This window comes from Mobula birostris, chromosome 8 (genome assembly GCF_030028105.1).
Source record: "Mobula birostris isolate sMobBir1 chromosome 8, sMobBir1.hap1, whole genome shotgun sequence".
NCBI lineage: Eukaryota > Metazoa > Chordata > Chondrichthyes > Myliobatiformes > Myliobatidae > Mobula > Mobula birostris.
In genome coordinates this window covers 17,293,055-17,314,727 of record NC_092377.1, presented here as the reverse complement: position 1 = coordinate 17,314,727, position 21,673 = coordinate 17,293,055, and the positions used below count along the sequence as shown (strand labels likewise).

Here is a 21,673-nt window from a genome sequence, read left to right as displayed (position 1 = left end):
CACATTATAGGACCACTAGAAAGGTGTGCACATCCACTATAGTAAAGGCAAATTGATGCTTAATTTTAAAATAGCATACAAAAGGTTTTAAGAAAATCAGCCATCAACTTAAATAATCTTGTCTCACAGTCACAGCAATGGCATTTCTGTTCTGAACCATAACGGGAGCCATTTATAATCATCTAAAAAGATTAAGTTAAGTAGTGTTACCTATTTTTATTCTTCAATGAGTATAAAACCACTGTCTCTTATTAATCTAAATAATTATCTTGAATAAACAACTTGATAAAATTGAAAACTGGAAACAGCACCATAAGTTATGAAAGTGAGACATTAGTTTTGGACAGATTCCAGCAATACCATACTCATATAAAGTGTTGCCTCAAATGAGGAGGCACAGCTTGGTCATTGTTTTCCTGCCTTAGGCACATCTATACCTTAACTGCCAAGGAGCCATGTCTAATTCAGAATATCCACTGTGTATTAGACACACTTGATGTGCAACCTGACAGTGCAAGCTACTTCTGTTTGTTCTCCCTGGCACCTCAACCTTTTGCTTGTGGAACTTTGCAGCTAGTACTCACAAAAACTACAATATGGGAAGAAATTTCTAGCAGCTCATTGTTCAATGAAAGCTCAAACAATGATCATTTAAGATATTCATTAGCATTGGAATATTTAAATGCCTGAACTTCTTAATTAATCATCAAGTGTCAGGGACTCATGGATCTTCCTGCAAATTCAAAATGATTCAGTTAGTCCCCTCTCCCATTTCCGCCACTTCCCTCTAGTGCAAAACATTAGGTTCCCTTCCAAGTCCCAGCTCTGATCTTGCATCCCTCTCTAGTTTCTACTTCCCCTCAACCCCAATTCAAGTATGAGACCCATTTCTTGCTCCCACATAACTACTCACCCATATTGTTTACACTCTCTAGAACGTAAAGTGAACTACGAAATCAATATTGCGGGTACAAGAACAATTAAGACTCCCCCTACTAATATTTTCTTTTCACATCTATTTTCTCAAAAAAACGCTAATCCTTCTTCTTTTCCTCGACTAAACTAGAACTTCTACAAAATGATCTATATTAAAAATCATTAATGCCATGCTACAAAACCGTAAAAAAACAATTCTACCCACCCCGATTCTGAATCATTAGCAGGTAACATTTGCACCAGGCACCAGCCATCTTCAGCACAACTATGCCCAGAATAAATACAAGCTCCTGCTTCTGTTTTTAAACTCGTGCTGCACATTTAGTATGTGGTATTTGAGAGTCATTTTATTTGGAGTTGGTTATTTGAGACTACCTTAGGAATTCATACACTTGTATTATAGCTAATGCTATTCTGGCTTCTTCCACCTTCCTTCCCAGTCCCGATGAAGGGACTTGGCCCAAAACATCTACTGTTTATTCAGATGCTGTCTGAACTACTGAGTCCTCCAGCATTTTGTATGAGTTGTCCTGGATTTCTAGCATCTGCAGAATCTCCTGTGTTTATAGCTAAAGCTTTCCATTGCAATACTTTTAGAGATCAAAGGAAAATAGAAGTTCATGTATTTAGAAACCCAATTCAGTTGCAAAATGCTACATAGTTATACCAATTGTTAAAATCCAATTATTTATGATGCTATAAAAAATTTTCAAAACAGGTCTTGCCAAACATAAATGTTCAAAAGAAAATATTCTATAGGGAATGATGTGCCTGCTTACCGTGTCAATCATTCTACGAGCTTCCTCTTCCTCTGCATTGGAAGTTTCAAGTTCAATTGTGTATGTTCCTTTATCACTTTGGTCATCGTCAATTTCCTTTGACGCAGACGGTGAAATTTTTGTTTGTTGCTCCATCTGACTTTGGCTCAGTCTTTGTCCAGTGCTACCAGAGCTCCTTTGCAGAGGTACTTGAGCAGTAACTAAAGGAACTGATGATTCGTCAGATTTTTGTTTTTGTAAATGTCTTGTTTGATGAACGTCATGCATAACGTGTGATGATTTAGCATGAGAAGGGCTTAATTGATGTGGTAATGAAGCTAGCTTTGATTCAGCCATGCCAGCTTTTGACCGGTCTGGCTTTGCAGGTGGATATGGATGAGGACCTTCCTGAGGCACAGCTGCTGCAATCTGCGTGAAAGAATAGGATCGTCTCTTCCGTGGGTTATCTTCATCAAAGAACTCAATCATAAAGGCAGTCCGACTCATTGAAGAAACATCATGGGCCTTTTCTGAAGTTGTAGTCTTCTGAAGATGAAGCCTCTGTTGTTCAGCACGATACATCCTCAATTGATCTTCAAGTGCAGCATGTTTGTGGGCACGCATTTGACCATTTCCATTTTCCGTATCACTTTGCGTTCCATCATCATGTTTATTTCCTAAACAACAAGTTAACCATGAGAATAATTCCTAGAAGTAACTTACAAGAGAAATAAGACCATGCAAAACAACATTGAGTAATTACCACACAACTATACAACATCAGAGTCAGAATTGGCTGTGCTGACGGTGATAAACAACAGCATCTAAACAATAACCCTTTTAGGAAATGGCTAATAATTCAGGCAGAACTGAATTGCTATTATTGTTCAAATTCCTTCTATTGTCCAAATCTCAAACTGATTTCCCATTGTATCACAGACAAGCCAATGAGACCAGCTGCATCATTGTTACTGTATACAAGTTGTCAAGCAATGCCTAATTTATTTGGGAAGGAGAAAAAAAGGAGCAGTTACAACAGTTTTTCAATAGGAAAACAAAAATTATAGCAAGATATACATGTCTTACGATGCAATTATTTGTTAAAAGTGACACTTTTAACACAAATGCATATAATGTTTATCAAATATATATTTCATGAATAACAAAGTCTTTAAGGAACTCCATTAAACATTGTTGAAGTGCACTTCCACCCATTGTTTTGTTTCTTTAACTCCTGGAAAGTGCCAAGTTTGTCAATAAAAGGACAAATGGAAAATTTCTACAAAATATGAAATTGGAAATGCAATTGTACCAAAGCCATAAAGCTGTCACAAGCTTTTACAATGGCATGGTGATTTCTTTTATAACTGGGTTAGAAGCAAAATAAAATGGTTGTGAACTTTATAAGTATTAGAATTTTGACAAGAATAGGTACTATTTTTTATATTAAAACTTAATAGTACTGATTGCTGGTTCAGAAAGTCTAAAAAAAATTTGATGCAAGTTCTTTTGATATACTTTGCAGAAAAAAATAAAACTTTATAGGTCAAATATTATTTTTTAAAATGGAATGACCAATAATTCTCAAAGGTATCAAGCTATCAGTCAGTTTAGCTTAACTAAATCCGCAAAGTACAATTAGATTTAAGTAGTTCAAAAATAATGAGTATTGCAGATATCATAAAGTATCCAACAGCACATATGTTGAACTGATGCTTGGTGTCACTCTAGTGATATATTAATTATCCAATTTATCATGTTTGGGGAAACGACGTTATCTTTTTGGAAACAACAGGAATTCTACAGATGCTGGAAATTCAAGCAACACACATCAAAGTTGCTGGTGAAACCAGCAGGCCAGGCAGCATCTGTAGGAAGAGGTGCAGTCGACGTTTCAGGCCAAGACCCTTCATCAGGACTAACTGAAGGAAGAGTGAGTAAGGGATTTGAAAGTTGGAGGGGGAGGGGGAGATCCAAAATGATAGGAGAAGACAGGAGGAGGAGGGATAGAGCCAAGAGCTGGACAGGTGATAGGCAAAAGGGGATACGAGAGGATTATGGGACAGGAGGTCTGGGAAGAAAGACGGGGGGGGGGGGGACCCAGAGGATGGGCAAGAGGTATATTCAGAGGGACAGAGGGAGAAAAAGGAGAGTGAGAGAAAGAATGCGATGCATAAAAATAAGTAACAGATGGGGTACGAGGGGGAGGTGGGGCCTTAGCGGAAGTTAGAGAAGTTGATGTTCATGCCATCAGGTTGGAGGCTACCCAGACGGAATATAAGGTGTTGTTCCTCCAACCTGAGTGTGGCTTCATCTTTACAGTAGAGGAGGCCGTGGATAGACATGTCAGAATGGGAATGGGATGTGGAATTAAAATGTGTGGCCACTGGGAGGTCCTGCTTTCTCTGGCGGACAGAGCGTAGATGTTCAGCAAAGCGGTCTCCCAGTCTGCGTCAGGTCTCGCCAATATATAAAAGCCCACATCGGGAGCACCGGACGCAGTATATCACCCCAGTCGACTCACAGGTGAAGTGTTGCCTCACCTGGAAGGACTGTTTGAGGCCCTGAATGGTGGTAAGGGAGGAAGTGTAAGGGCATGTGTAGCACTTGTTCCGCTTACACAGATAACTTTTTGGATTTGGGTTTGACTACTCTTCTGCTGCCCTGATAGACATGAACATTCTCTAGGTTTATTCGTTCTATCTTGTTAAATATTTTAAATAGTCTAGAAATACCCTCAAATTCCTCTTTTTTTTCTATAAACAGCACTGGAATTTAGAGCTGAAGTGTCCTGACGCTGCAGGATTTCTGAAAGCTGGAGATGGTTTTGCACAGTGCATGCAGCTCTCCAGTGACTGAAATGCAGTGAGTAAAATTCTCCATTCAACACCTTTTGATATTCAGTTAGCTTTTCATGCAATATTAGCAAGGAAGACAAACAGAAAAAACAACATAGGCTGCTTCTCACTGCAGAGAGGAATTTAGACAGTCTTCTTACAGTCCCCAAAATCTTAATTTTTATTAGGTCAAATTTACCTGCTGCAGAACAAACCCTGAGATTGAACTCTGTGACTTGGGATACAGATGGATGAACACAAGACTTATTCACTCAAAGCTCTCTTCTCCACCATCTCAGCATCCATTTAATTTATACAGGATTGCCCAGATAAACAAGACAAGAATTCTTGCATTTTCAGGACTACACAATTTTGGGATCATCTTGCGCTCGATCTACCTACCTTCCACTACTACTACTCCTACTCCTACTCCTACAACGTTGACTCAGGCCTAGGAGGCCAGCGTTGGGCATGATGACAGACTCTCCACTTCTCCCTCTCCCTCATCAGTGTGTTCAGTTCATCTACATTAGCCGTGCCGCTGTCTTCTAGGAGCGTGTTGACCATAGTCTTGGGAGGGTGCCCAGGGTTCATCCTCCCGTGCTTGGGCTCCCATATGATGACTAGGCTGGCAGGTAGCTCGGGGTGGCGTAGACAGTGCCCTGCTAGTTGCAGACTTCTCGCCTCGATTTTAGTGGTGATTTTACCTTCCTCACTCCCCCCCCCCCCAAAAACTAACATTAATGTAAATAGTCAGTTTCTCTTTAATTTTAAAAATCAGAAAATGCTGAAAAACTACCACAGTTGCAAAAGTGAATTATTTTTAAAGAATACTTTTCCTAACAAGGTGGATAATTTTGCATTTAAAAAAAAACACATTGTACTCTGCTTTGTCAGGTCTTTGCTCACTCATTTAATCTGCCTCCTCCACTGCAGGGTGTTCCACAAGAGTTCCATCCGTGAGAACTGTCAGTAAACTGAATTTTGCATTGTCGGGATTTTAAGAACTGGCAAAATGAAGTAGCTTTGCTATCTAAAAGAGAAGTATTGCAAGAGTGAGGAAAAAAATTAACTTGAATTTTGTGAAATCTGTATTGACAGAGTTAAGAAATATCAAAGGGCAGTAAATGCAAAGTGGGGGTTGTATACAGACGCCCCACAGTTGTGATATTGAGAATAGGTTGGACAGACCATTACTCTGAGGAAGCAGATAACACCAGGCCATTCCAAACTAGATATAGTGTAATGCAAAAGGATTAATCAGCAGTTTTGTTTCCTTGGAGAAAAGTGGCCTTAATATGATATTTAAAAACACAAACATGAAGAATTCTGCAAATGCTGGAAATTCAAGCAACACACATCAAAGTTGCTGCCTGGCCTGCTGCATTCACCAGCAACTTTGATGTGTGTTGCTTAATATGATATAATTCTTCATTAAGATGGAGTGCTGCATTTCATTTCAAGACCTGGGTGCTGAATTTAAATACAAACAACTACACAAATATTTGGCAAGAGTTGGCCAAGGTATACTGGCAAACATTAGTTAAGGCTTTGAAGGTGAATGAGCAATGGCAAACATGTACAGCTATTGTTTATTCATGATAGCATGAAATCAAAATGAAAAGATGGTTCAATATGGCTAACATGGGAAATTATGGATAGCGCCTAGATCCAAGGAGGAGACATGACAGTTGATTAAAGAAGCAAACCTGAATATTAGGGAAAAGTCTAGAATGCAACAAAGGGAAGGACCAAGAGATTAACTAAGAGGGAGAAACAGGGTATGAGGGTATATTTTTATAAAGAGTGACCATTAAATCATCATTACGTACCTGAAAAGATTAGTTAAGACAACTGTAGGTGATTTACAGTCAAAAATAGGCGATTTATAATGGGGAAGAAAAGACCGAAAGAACAAATACTTTGATTCTGGCTTCAGAAAAAAAAGAGACCCAAATAACTTCCTAGAAATGCCAGGATACCAAGCGTCAAGTGAGAGGGAGAAACTGAAGTCTGAGAGACATCTCAAAGTAGTTAAAGAAGAGCCCAAGAAACAGGGAAGCGAGCGTGTATTTGGGCAGCCTTGATGCAAAGAACTTCGAGACAGGGCACAAGCCATTATTCAACTCCATTTCATTGGTTAAAGAGTCCATTAATTGCTGATTAAAGCATGGAGGAAGATTGAGACATCGAGTCGAATGCGGAAGGCGAATGAGAGTTTTGATCACTGCCGGAGAAGGAAACTATGAGCAGCTTATTGCTATGTAGCTCACTGTGGCAGGTGGGTAGGCCTCTCTGCCTTGTGTGTTATCCCTTTTCTTTCGATGAATGTTGGTGATATCGTGGTTCTGCGTTTATGGATTGGACTGTGGACTGTGAACTAGTTTAGACTTATGGTTTTTATATTCTGTGTTTTTTTTATTGCCCATTCCTTTTCTATTTATTGTGAGAGGGGAGGTGTTTGGGGGTTGATGTTCTGTTGGTTGTTTTTCATGCGGGAGTGGGTTTTTTGGGAGTGTCAATGTTCCTGTACCATTTTGTGTGGGGGGGGCAGGGGGAGTTTGGGAGTCTATGATTGGGATGCCATTCTTTTTTGTGTGTGTGTGTGGGGGGGGGGTTGATGTTTCCCTCTGAACGACTTTCATGTCTTTCTTTGTTTTCTGGCTATCTGGAGAAAACAAATTTCAGAGTTGCTTTTGGATAGATACTTTGATAATAAATGAACCTTTGACTGATTCTTGGGATGGCAAATTGGCACATGTAAAGATACTGGGATGATCTGCCCTATATTTAAATGGAATTTACATTGACTCCATTGGAATCAATGTAAACGGAATTTACATTGACTCCATTGGAATCAATGCAGGGGATATTCACCACAACCTTGTATAAAATACACATGCTGGAAATAAAGAAAATGCCTGGAAGCACACAGCAGGTTAGAGCGCATCTGTGCAATACAAATAGTGGTAACCTTCCAGTCGGAGGTCCTTCACAATAGCTGGAAACAGGAGGGGTATGAAAAATCAACTGTTTCCCCTTCCACAGATGCTACCTACCTGTTGGATGTTTCCAGCAATCTGTGCTTTTTACTTAATCAATATGTCACCTGAGATGAAGCGTTTCCGTTATGATGAAAAACTTAATAGGTTCAGTTGTGTTTCCTTGGAAATGACAAGTTTCAGGGAGAACTTGATTTCTGCCTAAAAAGTTACACAGGGCTTCATTTTGGTAGATAGTAAGAAACTTTTCCCACTTGAATTGCTAAGGTATAAAGGACTAAGGGCAAGTGCAGGGCAATGGAATTAGAAAGCATGGCTGAAGGTCAGCATGGAATAGTGGGCTGTTTCTAACTAGATGCAAGACAATGTTCCCATTGGTGGGGAAGTCCAGATCTAGATCACAGTACAGGGATATGCAATAGACCACTTAAGATCAAGATGTTGAGGATTTTCTTTACCCAGTGAATACAAAAGAAAACAGTTGAGACCAAATTATTACATGTATTTTAGAGAGAGTTAGACATTATTCTAAAGACTTAAGAAATAAAATCACATGGGGTGAAACCAGTAACAGGCGATTGGATTTTTGTGATTGGCCATGATTATATCAAATGCACAGTTGATTCCTACTACTACTACTATTTCCTGGTTTTAATACTTCTGGCTATCTTGATATTTTATTTTAATTTTTCTTTCTTTACTAATATTTTAATTTATTCTAAACATTTTTATTATTCAGTTTAATTTTCTGATCTTTGCACTAAAGCATCAGCTAGTCCTCTAGACATATTCCTCATAGTTCTGTATTTAGTTTAAATGCCCTAGGGTCTTTCCATTTCCTTCCCTTAACAATACAGCATTTTATTTCTAGTTTATTCTATGAAAGTAGGAGCTGGAAAACCTGCAAACTTCCTGTTTCGAATTAAGATGGCATTTGTGATATACTTTGTCTCAGTATTTTCCAACTAAGATTTAAATACAACATTACTCATTTGTTGGCAGTGCATCATTCAGTACAAGAATAGATAGGAACATTTATAAGGGAAGATCAGTCTCCCGAGTGACTACAAAGCTGCAGTTAATCACAGAGATGTTACAAAGTACTTAAATAATCTCTACTAAGAAGCACAAGTACATTTTGATACTTCATAAAAATGGATTCATTTTTGTTGTATCAAAATGTGCTGAAGCCAAATCACACAATTTCACACATATTGTCAGCCTGATCAATACCAGAATTACAAATTAATGGAATAAACTTCATAATGGAATTCTATTCAAAATTAATTTTATAATTCATGCCAATATTAGCATAACCCTACCTCAAATAGGAATCATCCGGAATAAAAATCTAGCATCAGCTCATTCAGCACTCATGAGCACAGTGTGAGCAGAATATAATAAAAAGCTTTCTGGTTCATGAGCATCCTTCCAGAAATATGCCAGCCTTACCTAGGCTGGTCCTATGACAGCTCAACTTAAAATGGTCTTCAAGACATTTTATCTAATAACATTTAGGGACAGGCTATAAATGCTAGTACAATCAATAATATCCACATCTAGTGAATGAACCATTCTTGTGAAAAGTGTCGAGGTACAGCCATAGAATATCACAGCCTTTTGCTTCAAGTCCTGGATAATCAACCAGAGGGTGTAAAAAGTTATCTGAGCTTGTCAGATAATGTGATTATGTTAAATGATGTTCTGTGATTATTGCTCATTTATTTGATTTTCAAAATATAATAATATTATTAAAAACAGACACACACAAAATGCTGGAGGAACTCAGCAGGTCAGGCAGCATCTATGGAAACGAAGACTTGACGTTTCGGGGCGGGACTCTTCATCAGGAAAAGAAGGTGGAAGACAACAGAATAAAAAGGTGGGGGAGGGGAAGGAGGAAAGCTAGAAGGTGATAGGTGAAGCCAGGGGGGTGGGAAAGGTAAAGGGCTGGAGAGGAGGAAATCTGATAGGACAGGAAAGTGGACCATAGGAGAAAGGAAAGGAGGAAGGTACCCAAGGTGAGGTGATAGGCAGGTGAGAAAAGGCAAGGAGCCAGCGTGGGGAAAAGAAGAAGAGTGGAGGGGAGGAAAAAGCTTTTTTTTGAACCGGAAGGAGACATCGATATTCACGCCATTAGATCGGAGGCTTCCCAAATGGAATATAAAGATGCTGCTCCACCACCCTGAGGGTGGCCTCATTGTGGCACAAAGAGGATGCCACGGACTGACATGTTGGAATAGGAATTGGAGTTAAAATGTTTGGCCACCAGGAAGTTCCGCTTTTGGCGGATGGAGCGGAGGTAGCAGAAGTGCTTGATGAAGCGGTCCACCAATTTACGATGGGTCTCACCAATGTAGAGGAAGCCACATCAGGAGCACCAGACACAATAGATGACCCCAGGAGATCCGCAGCTGAAGTGTTGCCTCACCTGGAGGGACTGTTTGAGGTCCTGAATGTAGATAAGAGAGAGGAGTTGATGGGCAGGTGCCTCCTCTTATGCCATGATGAGGCCACCCTCAGGGTGGAGGAGCAAAACCTTATATTCCATATGGCTAGCCTCCAATCTGATGGCATGAATATCTATTTCTCCCTCCAGTGTAAAAAAAATTCCATTCCCCTCCCCCCTTCCCTCCTCCTCCACTCTGGCCTCTTACCTCTTCTCACCAGTTAATCACCTCCCCCTGGGTCCCCTCCTTCTTCCCTTTCTCCTATGGTCCACTCTCCTCTCCTATCAGATTCCTTGCTCTCCAGCCCTATAACTTTTCCACCTACCTATCACCTTCCAGCTATCTTACTTCCCCTCCCCCCACCTTTTTATTCTGGTGTGTTCCCCTTTCTGTTCCAGTCCTGATGAAACACCTCGGCCAAAAACATCAACTGTTTATTCATTTCCCTAGATAATGCCTGACCTGCTGAGTTCCTCCAGCATTTTGCATGTGTTGCTTTGGATTTCCAGCATCTGCAGATTTTCTCATGTTTATCATTTTAACAGAATCTCACCATCAATCCATACATGTATCAAACTGGTTGGTATCTTTATGAAGAGAGCTAGCATTCTTAAATAAGACCATAAGATATGGGAGCAGAATTAGGCCAACTTTCCCATTGAATCTGCTCCGCAATTTCATCATGACTGATCCAATTTTCTTCTCAGCCCCAATCACCTGCCTTCTTCCTGTATCCATTCATGCCTGACCAATCAAGAATCTATCAACCTCTGTCTTAAATATACATAAAAACTTGACCTCCACAGCTGCCTATGGCAACGAATTCCACAGATTCACCACTCTCCGGCTAAAGAAATTCCTCACCTCCATTCTAAAAGGACGCCCCTCTATTCTGAGGTTGTGTCCTCTGACGTTAGACTCTTCCATCATAGGAAACATCCTCTCCACATCCACTCTATCAAGGCCCTTCCCCTCATTCTTCTGAATTCTAGTGAATACAAGCCCAGAGCCATCAAAGGCTCTTCACATGACAAGTCACTCAATTCTGGAAACATTTTTGTGAACCTCCTTTGGATCCTCTCCAGTGTCGGAATATCTTTTCTAAGATAGGGCCCAAAACTGCTCACAATACTCCAAATAAAGCCTCACCAGTGTTGCATAAAGTCTTAACATTACATGTTTGCTTTTATATTCCAGTCATCTTGAAATGAATGCTGACATTGTATTTGCTTTCCTCATCACAGACTCAACCTGCAACTTAATCTTTAAGGAATCCTGCACAGGGATTCCCAAGTTCCTTTGCACCTCAGTGCTTTGTATTTTCTCTCCATTTAGAAAATGGAGGTCTCCCTGCCTTGCCACAAACCACAAGAGGGGCATTCAACTATCTTGCCTGGCATCTCTACCAACCTAGTTGAGCAGATACAAAGAAGGGAAGGAAAAAAAAACCTTAACCTTGAGCTTTTCTTTCCTTTGCTTTCTCTGACCGAACTCTCTCTTCGCGGAAGCCTCGAAGAGCTAAAGTCACAAGATCACTACCCTGACTCTGTCCAGACAATGGCTGCAGCAATGGTTTTTAAAATGTATTTTAAAAATGAACCAAAATAATAATACGAAGTGGATAAAAACGTTAGGTGCTACAACACAGAAGAGATAGCATTTGCAGAAAGGGAGACTGAGTTAAAGCTTCAGGACTAAGACTCTTCACCATGGGGAAAGCAGTTAACTTTAATTTGCAGTGAACATTGGGAAGTGGAGAGAAGAGAGTATTTATAATTTGGTTGTTGGTTGAAGGTAGGGTTGCTGTGGAGGAAAGTTGTTAATGGGGAAGGTAGAGGGTGTCAAAGAATGGTTAATGTGTTGTAATAGTAGAGTAAGGTGTGCAAATGGATAGGTACTGGATTCAGATACATAAAGAAACTGAATCAGGAACACTCCATACTGCCTCTCTGAGAATATCCACCTCTATCACTCCTTCAGGCAGTTGGTCACCCCATAGCTGATGAAAGTTCACTTCAAATCCCCTTTAAACTTCCTACCCCTAATTTCAAACGGGCACATTTCCCATTTGCTATCTTTTCTAGGCCCTTCAATTCTGTATTCCTTAATATGGTTTTCCCATCAGTCTTGTCTGCTACAAGGAAATCAAGCCCAGCTGATCCAGTCTCATTTTATAAAATTGAAATGGTCTATCCCAGAGAAGATCCTAGTGTATTTTCACTGCATCCACTCCAGTCCGAACTCTGTCCTTCAGAACTACATGAGATTAGAACTACATACAATAGAACTACTCAAGCTGTGGCCAAACCAAAGTTTTCTACTATTGTACTATAACCTCACTAGCCTTATGCTCTTTGCCCCGACTAATGGAGACAAGTACTCCATTGTAGATATCTCGTTTACCTTTGCCGATGCCCTCACAGATCCTTGGCCATATCTACTAAGGTGCTTGTTCCTCAGGATTCTATTATTTGTTTTGTACATCTTTGCCTTATTTGTCCTCCTTTAGTGCATCACTTAAATTCAATTTCCCTTTGCCTTTCTCATTTTACCAACATACAATTATGATTCTGAGGTTGAACATTATCATCCTCACTGTCAATAACACCAATTTTCTCATCATCTGCAGACATAATCATATCACATACTATTACATCCGGATCATGTGAATATATATCACAAATAGCAAAAGGCCCAGCACCATTCTCCACGGCACCTGATAGTTCATAGGTTTCCAGTTGCAGAACATCTCTCGCCATCATCCTCTACCTCCTATAAACAAATCAATTGCAAATAAATCCGCAAAACTGTCTTGAATCCCATGGACCCTTAAAGATCTTCTTGCAGTTCACTTAGAATACATGAACCATGTTTCTCATCAATGCACTCTGCCACCTCTAAAAGTCAGTTCAGTCATTCAGACAAGACCTTCCCATAACAAAGTCATGTTAGCCATCTTTTTTTTGATACCACAAACTGTTTTACCTTTTAATCGTCTCATCTGAATTGTGAGATCACTCTTTATGCTTTTGGAATCTTCGTCCACTGAGTCCCGTCTCATTCGGGGTGGATCATTTTGTGCCAACCAATCAGCCACTTTGCTTTCTGCAGCTATCATCGCAGCCTGGAGTCCAGACAGCTCTTTCATGGCTGGTGGAGACTTCCTCAATTTCTGGCGTTGTTCTGGAGTGAATTTAGTGACATGATCTTTGATTGTTACTTTGCCTGGGGTGTGGTCATCAAATTCTATTGTAAATGATGCATGTCCTTGAACTATTGCACGTGAAGCTTCTGTATCTTTTGTTGGGATTTCATGAATTGAAGTTTCCACTGATGGGACAGACTGGTGAAATTCTTTAGTAGGAATTTCAAAATAGCTTGGTTCTCTGCAAAATGGATAAATTACTTCATCTTGTAAGTTTTTGCTGTCTTCAGTTTTAATAACTTCCTTGGCATTTGCTGGGGGAGAAAAACAGAAAGTCAGTGAAATTCACCACTTAACGGCAGATTAAAATGACAGCAAATTTATAGCATTTCTAGAATAAATTGCCAAAGAATTTCTTTTCAGACTCTATGGCATCAGAAGGGACAGGATTAAAACCATTCAAGATTTGTATGAGGAACAAGTGAGGTACAAAGTAAAAAAAAAATTAATTCTTACTTATATTTTAGTGGTTATTTGCAACTTTCTTCAGATTTTATGAAAATTATACAACTACTACCCTAAATATAGAAAATACATTGAAATATATTTACATCAATGAATCATACTTTAAAATTAATACTTGCATTATACAGAAGCTGACCAAACAATGGAACAGATTAATATGGCAACCTGATACATTGCAGGCTGGTACTCTTAATTGTTCCACAAGTATTTTGTGGAAAGTTCCAACAGAAGCCGAGTACTTGCAAAAAGTCCAGAGGAATCTTTTTCAAAGTTTTACTGTATAGAGATAGCACAATAGTTGGGAGAAAAATACAAAGCAATTGAAAATAAGTAATCAGTACACCATTGATAGTCTCAAATAAAAATGTCATTAAACTGTTTACTTGAGTCCCTGATTTCTTACAGTCCCTTCCCCATATGTGGGAAATGAGAAGCAAGATTGCTGCAGCAAGATTAGTGTTACATGTTAATTTTTTAATTGAATTTTGGATTTTGGGAAAATATCTGCAAATGCTCCTCTGTCCCAAGCAACAAACAAAATTTTGGAGGAACAAGTCAGGCAGCATCTCTGGAGGGAAATAGACAACTGATGTCTTGGGTCAAGAGCCTTCATGTCAGGGTCCTGAGGGGGTTAATTCAACCTGACTACTGGATCCTCTCTTAGAGCTATCTGAAGAGGGTATGATTATTTTATATTATATATTTATCAATTGGGGGGCTAAGCAGACTCTACACCTTGCCCAGTGGAGGAAAAGGAGTACCTTACACCTCCGTTGGTAGAGACACATCTCCACCCCACTAGCCGTAGCTTAGTTCCCCAATCAGGGTCCTGTGAAGCCATGGGAGCAGGTGGTGGTGGATGGTCATATGAGCAGCTGGTCCATATCACAAGTCCTGGTTATATGACCACTAACATCAGGCAGACAATCTCTTAATAGTATTGATAATGGCTGTGGAAACCCATCTGAAGACCACAAGACATAGGAGCAAAATTAAGCTGTTCAGCCCATAGAATCTGCTTTGCCATTCCATCATGGCTGATCCCGGATCGCACTCAACCCCATACACCTGCCTTCTCACCATATCCCTTGATGCCCTGACCAATCAGGAAAATATCAACTTCCGCCTTAAATATACCCATAGTCTTGGCCTCTACCATAGTCTGTGGCAGAGCGTTCCACAGATTCACCACTCTCTGGCCAAAAAAACTCAAGTCAAGTCAAGTCACTTTTTCTCCCCCCCACTCCCCCACTTTCGCGAATCAGCCCAGGCAGACAGGAACAGCAGGGCTCACACAGCTAACGGTACGAGCTAATGGTTTAAAAAGGATATAGAACAGTTGCCAACATGGGCTAGAAATGGCAGATGGAGCTTAATCTAGCCATGTGTCAGATGTGGCATTTCAGGAGATCAGATACCAAGTGTAGGAAACCTTGGTTTTCAAGAGATATTGAGGCCCTAGTTAAGAGAAAAAGGGGGTGCATAAGAGGTGTAGGCAGGTGGGCACAAATGAGGTACTTATGGAGTAGAAGAAATGCATAAGAACACTTAAATAAATCAGGAGGGATTCTACAGATATGTTAGGAGCAAATGGATTGCAAGGGACAAAGTTGATCCTCTGGAAGATCAGATTGCTACTCCATGTGTGGAGCCACAACAGATGGAGGAGATCTTAAATAACTCTTTTGCATCTGTATTTACTCAGGAGGTGGTCACAGAGTCTATAGAACTGAGATAAAGCAGCATCAACTTCATGGACACTGTGCAGATTAGAGAGAGAGGTGTTTGTTATTGTGAGGCAAATCAGGGTGAATAAATCCCTAGGGCCTGACAAGGGGCTGCCTCAAACCCAACGGGAGGCAAGTGTAAAAATTGCCTGGGCCTTAGCAGAGATATTTAAATCATCCTTAGTGACAGGAGAGGTATGAGAGGATTGGAGGATAGCCAACGTTCTTCCACTGTTTAAAAAAAGGCTCTAAACATAAACCAGTACACTATTGATTGGTGTGTCTAACATCAGTTGTTAGAAAGTTATTGCAAGTTATTCCTAGGGACCAGATATTTAAGTATTTCTATAGACATGGACTGATTAAGGATAGTCAGCATGGCTTCATGCCTGGTAGGTAATGTCTAGCCAATCTTACGAGTATTTCAAGTTACCATGAAAGTGGATGCAGGCAAGGCAGTGGATGTTTCCTACATGGACCATGGAAGGTTGGTCAAGAAAGTTCAGTCACTCAGCATTCAAGATGAGGTAGTAAATTGGATTAGATATTGGCTTTGTGGGAGAGCCAGAGAGTGGTAGTAAAGGGTTGCCTCTCTGACTGGAGGCCTGTGACTAGTGGTGTGCTGCAGGGATCAGTGCTGGGTCCTTTGTTATTTGTCATCAATAATCTTGATGATGTGGTTAACTAGACTGGCAAATTTGCGGATGACACAAAGATTAAGGGTGTAGTGGACAATGAGGAAGGTTCTCATGGCTTATTGAGGGATCTGCATCAGATGGAAAACTGGGCTGAAAAATTGCAGATGGAATTTAATCCAGACAAGTGTAAGGTATTGCACTTCGGTTACAGGGCCATTATTTGTTCGAAGTGGTGTCACAGGCAGATAGGGACTTAAGAAAAGCTTTTGACACATTGGCCTTCATAAATCAATGTATTGAGTACAGGAGATGGGATGTTATGATGAAGTTGTACAAGATGTTGGTGAGGTCATATTTCGAGTACTGTGTGCAGTTTTGGTCACCTACTCACAGCAAGGTTGAAAGAGTACAGAGAAAATTTACAAGGATGTTGCCGGGTCTGGAAGACTCAAGTTATAAGGAAAGAATGAATAGGTTGGGACTGTATTCTTTAGAACGTAGAAGATTGAGAGGAGATTTGATAGAGGTGTACAAATTTATGAGGAGTACAGATAGGGCAAATGCAAGCAGGCTTTTTTTTTCCCACTGAGGTTGGGTGGGACTACAGTTAAGAGTGAAAGTTTAAGGGAGTATGAGGGGAAACTTCTTCACTCAGAGGGTTGTGGAAGTATGGAATGAGCTGCCAACACAGAATTTCAATGTTTGACTGAGATTTGGATAGGTGCGTAGGTGGGAGGGATACGGAGGGCTATGGTCCCGGTGCGAGTTGATGGGAGGAGGTAGTTTAAATTGTTTCAGCATGGACTAGATGAGCTGAAGAGCCTGTTTCTGTGCTGTACTTCTCTACGACTACATAAAAGGATAGTTCACAATTACAGCAGCATTATTCAGTGTTGATGTACAAAGGCATCGTGGGATCCAAGATCCAAACAGCATCATGGCTAATGCATTGCTAATACAGCTCAGGCATTCCTGAGTTCAGAGTTCAATTCAGTATCATCTGTAAAGAGTTCATACGTTCTTCCTGTGGACAGCATGTGTTTCTCTCAGTAGTCCGGTTTCCTCCCACATTCCAGTAGGTTAGAGGGTTCACTGGTCATTGTAAGTTGTCCTGTGATTAAGCTAGTGGTAAATAGGTGGGTTGCTAGACAGCCCAGTTCGTTGGGCTGGTAGGGCCAATTCCACACTGCATCTAAGTAAAATTTTTTAAAAAGCCCACTGCTTCCCGAAAGTGGCTGCACAAGTTGACAGGGCAGTTAAAAAGAGGCACGTGGCATGCTTGCCTTTACTAGTCAAGGCATTGAGTTCAAGAGTCAGGAAGTTAATGTTGCAGCTTTATAAAATACTGGTTAGGCCGCATCTGGAGTATTGCATTCAGTTCTGGTCACCCGGTACATGAAAGATGTGGAGGCTTTGGAGAGGGAGCGGAAGAGGTTACCAGGATATGGTCTGCATTAGAGGGTATGTGCTATATTGAGAGGTTAGTCAAATTTGGGCTGTTTCCTCTGGAGCAGTGGAGGCTGAGAATAGAAGTTTACAAGGATCATAGCTAGTATAGACAGTCGGCAACTTTTTCCCAGGGTTGAAATGTCTAATACTAGAGAGCGTGCACTTAAGGTGAGGGGAAAAAGGTTCTTTCTTATATGCACAGAGTGTAGGTGCCTGGAATCAGCTGGAGGCAAATATGATGGAAGCATTTAAGATAGACACAGGAATGTGCAGAGAACAGAGGGATATAGGCACTGTGTCGACAGAAGGGATTAGCTTAGTTAGCCATTTATATTTGCTTTAACATCCTGGGAAGAAGGGCCTGTTCCTGTGCTATACTATTCTACGTTTCAAGTGTGTTGATAAGGTTCAGCTACAAACTAGTTTACCGGTAGCATTAAAAAAAATGTCACAATAACTGTTGAACAAGTTGACACTCCAGAGACTTACTGCTTGGGTTCCTATCTCCTGTAGCACTGCTTTCTGCCTTCACGCTCACTGGCTTGGACTCCTGTTTACTTGAATTCTCATCATCGGCATCATCTTCACCCCACCAAGCAGGTTGTCCATACAGAGGAGTACCTCGGGCTACTGGTACAGAAGTAGTATCTACTGTCCACCAAGGCAATAAGTAAAGCAAGGTACATTAGCTCTCAAGAACTATTTCTATGAGCAGAAAACATCAAGTACAAACCCTAATCTAATAGCTTAGTGCATCTGTAGGCCAACAATTTAGAGGTGAATTATTGCAGGAAAACTATTTCATTTGAATCATATTGAGCTCATCAAATAACTTTAAAAACATTCACTAAGTTTATAATATTTAGCCAAGCTTAGTATTACGATGCAGTCAGTTACTATGATGCCTCAAGACACACCTTTCCAATCACAGAACTAAATATGGACTTTTTAAATGAATGTTTATTTATAACTTATTGTTTGGTCAATACATTGTCAATGCTCAGAATCTGATGTTCCCAATAACAGATAGCTGAAGAAACGGAAGGGGGAGATTCAAACAAGTGGCAAAAATACAGGTGAAGGGAAAGGCTGTGGGCAAGTGAGGAAAAAGACAAGTAAATGATCTGGAACTCTGCCTGTAATATTAATTCAGAAGGGAACTTGATAGCTAAGGGAAAATAATTTAAAGGGTTAGGGGAAATAAAGCAATTGGATTGTTCTCTAGACAACCTGCATAGACTCAATTCTGTAATTAAAGATTCCTTCTTGAATATTATTACAACAGCCAACTGTCTGCGTAATCATCAGGAAGTTGATTGGTTCTGGAAATGTTGCTCATATATGCCATAACACTTTACAACTGCTGGATGTATCTTATAAACATTGAGGACCTTATACTTATTATAAAATCAAAAACAGACTTAAAGCTTGGAAAGAACAAGTACAGGGGAGGAAACCCGAACAAATGGAGGAAACCCACATCATCAAACTCCATATGGAGAACAGCCGATGTCAGGAATGAACCTGGGTTGCTGGAGTCACGAGGCAGCAACTCTGCCAGCCTTTCTATTGTGCCACCTATTCTTCAGTGAAAAATTCTTAAGATCTGCAAAGATACTTTAAAAACTTCTCTATTTCCACCCCCCAGTGTGACCAGCAAAACAGATATTCATTGATGGGTGGAAGAGTTGATAAAAGTGAAAGTTAAAAAGCATAGAAGTCATTATGTACAATGTATAGGCTATAATCATACATTAGTAGCAGAAATTTAAAAATTCCTGGTAAAATGGATGCAAGAACAACTGACAGAATTTTAAAGTTTCAACGTTTAGTAAAACTCTCAAGAAGTGATGTATTTTTTTCTGCATTTTTATTATAACACAAAATACTGCAGATGTACTTTGCACTATATGTCATTCTGCTTTGTAAACTCTAAATAGTTTAAGCTGGTTATTGATTATCTATGAAACTGCAAAACATGATAAGAAATCATGCCGCTAAAGGCCTTAAAACTAAAAGCTTTTGTGGAAAAATCTCCACCTATCCTTAAAACATAGGAGGAAGCTATTCTTCTCCCAGGCTGTTTGACTTCTTAACACTCCGCTGCCATCACCATCCCACCACACTCTCCAACTCATCCTGCACTGGTCACTTCTCATCTTTTCTTGCTGCTGTTTCAAATATTTATATGACTGTTTTATTATAGCAGTGTCAGTAACTGGCTTACATAAACATACATCTCACACATTATGTCAACCTGTCAATCTGCAATTCATGCCTCTCAGGGACTTGTGCTTATATTATTTTGTGATTGTATGTGCTGGATTGTAATGAAATGCACTGTCTGTGACTGTAAGTAAACTGCATTTTGCACCTTGCCCCAGAGAAACGATATTTCGTTTAGCGGTACACGTGTATGGTTGAATGACAATAAACTTGAACTTTCCCCAGAAACAAGGAATTCTGGATCCTTGTGCTCTAGCACACTCTTCAGTGCCCTACCACTTGTCATGCAAGTCCTATCATGGTTGGTCCTCCCAAAGTGCAACACCTCACACTTGTCTGCATTATCTGCCATTTTTCAGCCAGTCCAGATCCCACTGCAAGCTTTAATAGTCTTCCTTGCTATCCACTACAACCCATTCTTGGTGTCACCTGCAAATTTGCTGATCCAGATCATTGATATCGATGACAGCACCGACCCCTGTGGCACACCACTAGTCACAGGCCTCCAGTCAGAGAGGCAACCATCTACTCCCACTCTGAACATCAGACCCTTTGACAGTGACCTGCCTAAGCAGGTCAGCCAAGGGAGTGACAGAGGCAGGCAGTGTGAGAGGAAACAGAAGCTTGACAAGAGAGCTGGGGTACTCGCAAGGCTGAGAGCTAATCCGACCAGACGGGCGATGCCATCACTTGTCCTGGTCAACATCCGCTCGCTAGATATTAAAGTGGACTTACTGAGACTAAGAATGAACACACCAAGATGAGAAACTGCTGCACTCTAGCTTTCACCAAAACACGGCTAAACAGCATCATGCCTCACTTGGCGTTTCAGCTCGATAGGATGCCTCTGTTCTGCGCGGACAGAAACTCCCCATCAGTGAAATCCAAAGGAGGTGGAATCTATGGGTACATTAAACAAAGGTTGGTGCACAAACTCACCTGTGGTTAGCAGTCACTGTTCTGGGGAAATTGAGCACATTATAATTAAGCAACTACATTACCCGCTCAGGAGGTTTACTGTTACGTTCATCACCGCTGTCTACATTCTCCCCGAGCACCAAGGATGCACTGACAGAGCTTTACAGTATCATCAGCTCTCTACAAAACAAGCATCTGGATGATGTCTTCATAATTGCAGGAGACTTTAATCATGTTAACTGCAGGATGTTTTACCCAAAGTCCCACAACACGTCACTATGGCTAGTAGCAGAACAAACAGACTCCACAACATTTATACAAGCAGATATAGTACTTACAAAGCCATTCCACATCCTCATCTTGCCTCTCTGACCATGCCTAGGATGCCACAGCACCATAGCCGTTAGTACATCGCCATTATAGCTCGAGGCGTTCCAGAGACTAGAGTTCAACTCCAGTGCTGTTTTGTAAGGAGTCTCAGTACGTCCTCCCTGTCGAATGCGTGGGTTTTCTCTGGGTGCTCTGGTTTCCTTCCACAGTCCAAAGATGTACCAGTTAGAATGTTAATTGTTCATTGTAAGTTGTCCTATGATTAGGGGTTGCAGGGTGGCATGGCTCGAAGGGTTGGAAGGGCCTATTCAGCACTGTATCTCAGTAAGATCACAAAAATCCACAGACTTCTTTATTTATTGCATCACCATAGCATAGTGGTTAGCACAACAATACTACAGCTTCGGCTGTTGGGGGATGCAACGTAGGTGCCAGTCTGTAAGGAGTCCCTGTACGTCCTCCTTGTGCATTTCCTCCCACAATCCAAAAGAAGGTGAACTGCTCGTTGTACAATGTCCCGAGATTAGGTTACGGTTCATTAGGTTTGTCGGTGGTTGTTGGGGCGATGCGGCTTGAAGGGCCGGAATGACCTGCTCTGCGCCGTGTCAGTAAGGTAAATAAAAATTTCCACAATGTTAATCCCAGCAATTTTACCAACCATCACTGAAAATGGAGAAACCGGTCAAGAGGACCATCATTGTATGACCCAAAAAGGCAATCTCTATGCTTCAA

The 21,673-nt window shown here is 40.7% G+C and overlaps 1 protein-coding gene across 10 annotated transcripts in view; it reads right to left on the bottom strand.

Moving 5' to 3' along the window:
• Window positions 1–21,673, bottom strand: part of cep170aa (centrosomal protein 170Aa) — a 181,532-nt gene that overhangs the window by 80,611 nt on the left and 79,248 nt on the right. For 9 of the 10 annotated variants that reach the window (XM_072264845.1, XM_072264848.1, XM_072264847.1 and 6 more), the window contains 3 exons: window positions 17,957–18,118; window positions 12,969–13,442; window positions 1,716–2,371 (listed from right to left, as the gene is read on the bottom strand). In XM_072264845.1, the coding sequence (XP_072120946.1) occupies window positions 1,716–2,371; window positions 12,969–13,442; window positions 17,957–18,118 (1,292 nt within the window). The remainder of the gene's footprint in view (window positions 1–1,715; window positions 2,372–12,968; window positions 13,443–17,956; window positions 18,119–21,673) is intronic. The other variant, XM_072264846.1, reaches the window with a different exon arrangement.